Source organism: Garra rufa, chromosome 18 (genome assembly GCF_049309525.1).
Source record: "Garra rufa chromosome 18, GarRuf1.0, whole genome shotgun sequence".
Taxonomy (NCBI): domain Eukaryota; kingdom Metazoa; phylum Chordata; class Actinopteri; order Cypriniformes; family Cyprinidae; genus Garra; species Garra rufa.
This window is the reverse complement of record NC_133378.1, coordinates 12,674,696-12,682,806: the sequence shown is the minus strand read 5'-3', so window position 1 is coordinate 12,682,806 and position 8,111 is coordinate 12,674,696. Positions and strand designations below refer to the sequence as shown.

General features: G+C 37.4%; 1 protein-coding gene across 1 annotated transcript in view; it reads left to right on the top strand.

The window, feature by feature from the left end:
* The window catches only part of utrn (utrophin), a 341,497-nt gene that overhangs the window by 263,033 nt on the left and 70,353 nt on the right, over positions 1-8,111 (top strand). Inside the window, 3 exon segments of the mRNA XM_073822647.1 lie at positions 1-26; positions 2,896-2,970; positions 5,566-5,767. Coding sequence (XP_073678748.1) covers positions 1-26; positions 2,896-2,970; positions 5,566-5,767 — 303 coding nt within the window.

The window sequence follows — 8,111 nt, the reverse complement described above, 5'->3', positions numbered from 1 at the left end:
GATGACCGAGCTCTATCATTCTCTATGTAAGTGACACAAACACGCACACACACACGCAGAGATTCACGTCTGAGAGCGGCTCAAGTCTCACCAAAATCCACAGCTGAATAAATACCAGACAGCATCCGTCCACAGGGGCCTACTGTCTGTGTTTGCCGTCTCTGCAAGGCAGGAAGTCTCTAGAGACAAAAAAACACAAGAGAAACTATTCTGAGATGACGCAAACAAAATGTGATGGGAGTCAGTTTTGTTTAGTGTTTGGTTCAGGTTTGTAATTAATGACAAACAATTAAATATTTCCTCACACTTTAGAATTAATTTAACTATTTTAAAAAATTACAGCAGTTTGTAATCTAGTTTATTGCTCATTTATAAATATTATATTGTGCATTATTTCATGTTTTTTCATAATAAATTGGCTAAAACTTAAACTAAACTTTAAATGTTGACATATCAGTGTATGTAGAAATTAACATTTAATATTAAGTCTATGATCAATGTAAATGTATTTTCAGTGCTGGGCAACGATTAATCGCACCCAAAATGAAAGTTTTCCTGTACATAATATGTGTGTACTGTGTATAATTATTGTATGTATTATGTGTATATAAATACACACACATGCATGTATATATTTAAGAAAAATATGTTATGTTTATAAATTAAATATATTTTTATTTAATATGAATTATTTGAATATAAATATACATGAAAAATATACATGTAATACATGTGTGTGTGTGTATATATATATATATATATATATATATATATATATATATATATATATATATATATATATATATATACACACACAGTGGTGTGAAAAAGTGTTGGCTCCCTTGCTGATTTTTTTTTATTTTTTGCATGTTTGTCACACTCTAATGTTTCAGATCATTGAACAAATTTAAATATTAATCAAAGATAACACAAGTAAACACAACATGCAGTTTTTTAATGAAGTTTTTTTTTTGTATTATGAAGGGAAAACAAAATCCAAACCCACATGGCCCTGTGTGGAAAAAGTGTTTGCCCCCTAAACTTAACTGGTTGGGTCACCCTTAGCAGCAACAACTGCAATCAAGCGTTTGCGATAACTTGCGATGAGTCTGTTACAGCACTGTGCAGGAATTTTGGCCCAGTCACCCTGGCAGAATTGTTGTAATTCAGCCACATTGGAGGGTTTTTGATCATGAACTGCCTTTTTAAGGTCATGCCACAGCATCTCAGTAGGATTCAGGTCAGGACTTTGACTAGGCCACTCCAAAGTCTTCATTTTGTTTTTCTTCAGCCATTCAGAGGTGGATTTGCTGGTGTGTTTTGGATCATTGTACTGTTGCAGAACCCAAGTTCCCTTCAGCTTGAGGTCACCAACAGATGGCCGGACATTTTCCTTCAGGATTTTTTGGTAGACAGCAGAATTCATGGTTCCATTTATCACAGCAAGTCTTCCAGGTCCAGAAGCAGAAAAACAGCCTCAGACCATCAGACTACCACCACCATATTTTACTGTTGGTATGATGTTCTTTTTCTGAAATGCTGTGTTACTTTTACGCCAGATGTAATGGGACACACACCTTCCAAAAAGTTTAAAAACTGTTTAACAAATTTTGTCTCATCAGTCCACAGAGTATTTTCCCAAAAGTCTTGGGGATCTTCAAGATGTGTTCTGGCAAAACTGAGACGAGCCTTTATGTTCTTTTTGCTCTGCAGCGGTTTTCGTCTTGGAACTCTGCCTTGCAAGCCATTTTTGCCCAGTCTCTTTCTTATGGTGGAGTCATGAACACTGACCTTAACTGAGGCAAGAGAGGCCTGCAGTTCTTTAGATGTTGTTGTGGGGTCTTTTGTGACCTCTTGGATGAGTCGTCGCTGCGCTCTTGGGGTAATTTTGGTCGGTCGGCCACTCCTGGGAAGGTTCACCACTATTTCATGTTTTCGCCATTTGTGGATAATGGCTCTGACTGTGGTTCGCTGGAGTCCCAAAGCTTTAGAAATGGCTTTATAACCTTTTTCAGACTCAATTACTTTCTTTCTCATTTGTTCCTGAATTTCTTTGAATCTCAACATGTGTAGCTTTTGAGGATCTTTTGGTCTACTTCACTTTGTCAGGCAGGTCCTATTTAAGTGATTTCTTGATTGTGAACAGGTGTGTCAGTATTCAGGCCTGGGTGTGGCTAGAGAAACTGAACTCAGGTGTGATAAACCAGTTATGTTTTAACAGGGCCATGTGGGTTTGGATTTTGTTTTCCCTTCGTAAAAAAAAAAAAAACTTCATTTAAAAACTGCATGATGTGTTTACTTGTGTTAAACAACAAAGCACTGATAGCTATAAAAATAACACTACAAAACCATGTTAGTGTGAGATTTTGAAATTAGCTAGCAAATTTGATGTGTGCACAAGACAAGCACTCAAAGCACTTAACGTTGACTGATAAGACAAACATCTTGTTGTATTGATTATATTTTGACCTTTTCCTAACAAGAACCCAGTTCAACCTGTTAGAAGACCTTTACATTTTGTTGACTTGTTAGACTTAACCAGAATAAGAACATATTTGTAAACACTCATTAAGTTTAGCATTTTATGTCCTTGTTGTTGTGAAATATTTAATGAAATGCTGCCGTTTATAACTCAAGTTCAGTTTGTGTATGTAGATTGCATCAGTGCACTATTTATGGATTGCATGCGTCACAATTCATTAAAAATGACAGACTCAAATAAACAATTCATCCGTGACTCTGACATCTTTTTCACATACACAAAAAAGAAAAGAAAACCTTGAACATTCTGCTTCAGACTCGGTTCACAGGCAGTTCAGTTCAGTTTACAGTCTTTGTGTTATAAACTTTTATGTTACTCACTTTTCTTGTGCTTTCTTTTCTGTTTGCCTTTAGCTGACCTCAACAATGTGCGATTCTCAGCATACAGGACGGCTATGAAGATCCGCCGGCTACAGAAAGCCCTCTGCTGTAAGTTTGTGTGTGTGTGTGTGTGTGTGTGTGTGTGTGTGTGTGTGTGTGTGGTCTGGTATTCATCACGTTGTGGGGACCAAATGTCCCCACAAGGATAGGAATACCAGTAAATTTTGACCTTGTGGGGACATTTCTCAGGTCCCCATGAGGAAACAGGCTTATAAATCATGCACAATGAGTTTTTTTGATGAATTAAAAGTGTGCACAATCTCCTGTGAGGGCTAGGTTTAGGTGTAGGGTAGGTGTAGGGCGATAGAAAGTACGGTTTGTACAGTATAAAAACCATTACGCCTATGGAATGTCCCCATAAAACATGTAAACCAGTGTGTGTGTGTGTGTGTGTGTGTGTGTGTGTGTTATATGATTAGAGCTGCATGCTTGCATCGTCTCACTCCATCGGCTCAATTAACTCAGAGAGGCCCAATTAACAGCACGAAGAGAATGAGTTAGGAGCGTGTGTACGTGATCTCTTCCTCTGCCTACATGCTTCACGTCCTCTTCATTTGCATGTGTGTTTGTTTCTTGAGTTGTTAATTGGCCTCATTAAAAAGTGTAAACAGGGAATATGGCATCCATCGCTCCATCAGAGATGAATAGTGTTGATGGTTGACGCTGACACCGTGTCCTAACGGAGCGTGACGCGATCAAGTGACAAGCCATAAAACTTACATGTTAATCGGGATGTTTGGCCTAACCGGCTGTGACCGCTAACAAGACATTTTGCCAGTAGCTTAGTTTCTATTTTGGTAGCTCTGCCTACTCAACATAACTGTATATTAAACACCAGATGGGTTCTGATTGGCTGTTATTTTGTTTTCTTATGTATGTTTTTAAAGGGATAGATGTCTTTCTTTCTTCAGTCGTAAAGAAATGATGTTTTTTGAGGAAAACATTTGAGGATTTCTCTCCTGATAATGGACTTCTATGGCGCTCCCAAGTTTGAACTTCCAAAATGCAGTTTAAATGCAGCTTCAAAGGGTGCTAAATGATCCCAGCTGAGGAATAAGGGTCGGTCTTATCTAGCGAAACAATTGGTTATTTTCTAAAAACATTTACAATTTATACACTTTTTAATCTCTACACAGAGTACACACAGAGCTAGACAAGATGAGCATTTGAGGTTAAAAAGTATATAAATTGTCTTTTTTTTTTCTTTTTTTTTAGAAAATAACTCATCGTTTTGCTAGATAAGACCCTTTTTTCCTTGGCTGTGATCGTTTAGAGCCCTCTGAAGCTACATTTTGGAAGTTCAAACTCTGGGGCACCATAGAAGTCCATTATATGGAGAGAAATCCAGAAATGTTTTTCTCAAAAAACATAATTTCCTTACGACTGAAGAAAGAAAGACATGAACATCTTGGATGACAAGGGGGTGAGTTCATTATCTGTAAATTTTTGTTCTGAAAGTGAACTACTCATTTAATGTCAGTTATTAGTAACTATAACTACCTTGCTTTTTTAAAGTAAGATGCCCAACACTGCACAGAGCTAGACAAGACAAGCATTTGAGGTTAAAAAGTATATGATTTATTAAAGATTTTAGCAAATAACTGATTGTTTCGCTAGATAAGTCCACTATGTGCAGAAAAATCCTGAAATATTTGTCTCAAAAAATATAATTTCTTTACGACTGAAAAAGATATTCACAAAGTGAGGCATTTGCGTTGCTTAAAACTGTAGATATACTCAAATGACATCTATCTTAAATAATTTAAGAAAATATTGCTGTTGATGACTGTATTGCTTGGTGATAAATATTCCCTTTAATGTGTTTTAATTACTTTAATTATTATTGTATTACTTGTTTTTAATATATGTCCTGAATATTTGAGGGGGCAGAAACTTCTGATCTTGTATGATGCCCTGAAAATTGCAGTGACAAGTCACAGAACACTTTTTCTTTTTAATTACTCATATTTGTTTATTTATTTATATATTATATTATATTATATTATATTATATTATGTTATATTATATTTGTTTTTCTCACCTACACTGTTAAAAATAAAGGTGCTTCACGGTGCCATAGAAGAACCTTTTTTGTCTAAATGGTTCCATAAAGAGCCTTTAACATCTGAAGGCCGTTGGGTTAATGTAATTTTTTTAGCCATTTTTAGTTTAGTCTTAGTCTTAATACTGTGTCAAATGTACATTTTAGTGCACAAAATCAGTCATAAAGGTAATTTTAAGCTTTCCATTGGTGCATGTAGTTTGTTAGGATGGGACGATATTTGGCCAAACTACAACTATTTCAAAATCTGGAATCTGACTTTTTCATCCAGTTGATCTTATTGTTGTCTCGTCATTGTCTCATTTTAGTCATGAGCAAAAAACCTCGCCAACAAACATTTTTCGTCATAGTTTTCGTTAATGAAATTAAAATTAGTAAGTATTTGCAGTTTATGTTATAGAGCAAAATCCAAGCATTGTCAAGTTCTGTTTACCACAGGCTTTATTTTACTCATGAATTTAAAAGTATTGTTCTAAAACCCCATTGGAAAATTGTCAAGGGCACCCGTGGTGAATTAGTCTTAGACATGATATTGATTTCAGTGAAGATCAACATTGTCTCTGTCTGTCTCTGTGTCTCAGTGGATCTGCTGGATCTGAGTGTTGCTCAGTCCATGTTCCAGCAGCACAAGTTGACGGTGAACTCGCAGCAGCTGACGGTTCCTGAGGTCATCAACTGCCTGACGTCTGTCTATGACGGACTGGAGCAGGAACACAAAGACCTGGTCAATGTCCCGCTGTGTGTGGACATGTGTCTCAACTGGCTGCTCAACGTCTACGACACGTATGTATTACACGCTGTCTCTACACCAGACATGTGGCATGTTATGACACAACAACACTCACATTATAATCCAGCTGCTGTCTGCACAGCTAGTGCCTAATGACACACGTCTTTACTCGAGGAACAACCTGCGATAATTTTTGGCACAGCTGTTCCAGTCATTTTATTTTCCTCATCCATTTGAATACTCATGTTTTGATTTAGAAATAACATAAGCTGATTGCCAAGACTTCATTTTTCATTATATATCTACATAACATCACACCCACATCAAAATAAGTTCAGGATGTTTATGGTCTACTCATCTCCTGATGTTTCTAATCGTGCATATTATGGAAGCCTGTTTCTGCCACTGAATAAAAAAAAAAAAAAGTAATTGCAACAATTTATACCATAATTCTGACTTTATCCTCAGAATTGTGTGATATAAACTCGCAATTGCAAGAAATAAAGTCTTCTTACCTTTGTCGCACAACTGCAAGTTTACATCTCACAATTCTGACTTTTTCTCACTATTACAAGTTTATATTTTAACTTTTTTCCTGCAATTGCAAGTATATAGTATGTCAAAAAAGTGAGTACACCCCTCACATTTCAGCAACCATTTTAGTATATCTTCTCAAGGAACAATACTATAGAAATGAAACTTGGATATATTTTAGAGTAGTCAATGTGCAGCTTGTATAGCAGTGTAGATTTACTGTCCTCTGAAAATAACTCAACATACAGTCATTATTGTCAGAATAGCTGACAACAAAAGTGAGTACACCCTAAGTTAACTTGTCCAAAGTGTCAATAATTTGTGTTAGCACCATTGTTGTCTGGCACTGCCTTAATCATCCTGGGCATGGAATTGACCAGAGCTGCACAGGTTGTTGCTGGGATCCTTTTCCACTCCTCATGGAGCTGCTGGACATTAGACACATGGTGCGTCTCCAGGATGCCCCACAGGTGCTTAATAGGGTTTAGGTCTGGAGACATACTTGGCCACCCCATCACCTTCACCCTCAGCTTCCTCAGCAAGGCAGTTGTCATCTTGGTGGTGTGTTTGGGGTCGTTATCATGTTGGAAAACTGCCGTTCGGCCTAGTTTCTGGAGGGAAGGCATCATGTTCTGCTTCAGAATGTACAGTACATAATGAAATCCATGTTTCCCTCAATGAACTGCAGCTCCCCAGAACCAGCAGCACTCATGCAGCCCCAGACCATGATGCTACCACCACCATGCTTGACTGTAAGCAAGACACAATTTTCTTGGTACTCCTCAACAGGGCATCGTCACACATGCTGGACACCATCTGAGCCAAACAAGTTTATCTTATAGTCTCATCAGACCACAGGACATGGTTCCAGTAATTCATGCTCTTGGACAGGTTGTCTTCAGCAAACTGTTTGCAGGTATTCTTGTGAGCCAGCTTCAGATGAGGCTTTCTTCTGGGATGATGCTCGACTTGGTCTGGTCTGAGCACTGACAAGCAGACCTTCTACTACTGCAACCTTGAAAGCAATGCTGGCAGCACTTATGCATGTGTTTTTTGAAGCCAGGTTCTGCACCTGACGCACAGAACGAGCGCTCAATTTCGTTGATCGACCCTTGCAAGGCCTGTTCTGAATGGAACCCATCTTGGAAAGTCTCTGTATGTCCCTGACCACTGTAGTGTAACTCAGTTTCAGGGTGTTACTAAACCTCTAATAGCCTTGGCCATCTTTGTGGAGAGCAACAATTCTAATTCTCAAATCCTCAGAGGGTTCTTTGCCATGAGATGCCATGTTGAACATCCAGCGGTCAGTATGAGAGAATTGTACTTAAAGCACCAAATTTTAACTGCTCTAATACAAAATACACAACTTTGTATGGTCCTGTCGAGCAGACAGAAACATAAACATGAAGAATAGGACATGTGGCTTTGCATGGTTAAACAACATACTGCTGTTATCACTTATTTTGACAATAATGGCTGTATGTTGAGTTATTTTCAGAGCCCAGTAAATCTATTCTGCTATACAAGCTGCACATTGACTACTCTAAAATATATCCAAGTTTCATTTCTATATTGTCCCTTGAGGAAATATACTAAAATGATTGCTGAAATTTGAGGCTTGTACTCACTTTTGTGAGATACTGTATATCATACAATTCTGACTTTTATTTCACAGAATTTCGAGTTTACATCTCACAATTCTGACATTTTCCCCTCTTGCATGATATAAACTCGCAATTATGACTTTTTTTTCTTGCAATTGTGCATTTACATCTCTCAATTCAGACTTTTTCTCACAATTCCGAGTTTATATCATGCAATTTTGACATTATTTCTGAGAAATCTTGCAGTTCTGACTTTTTT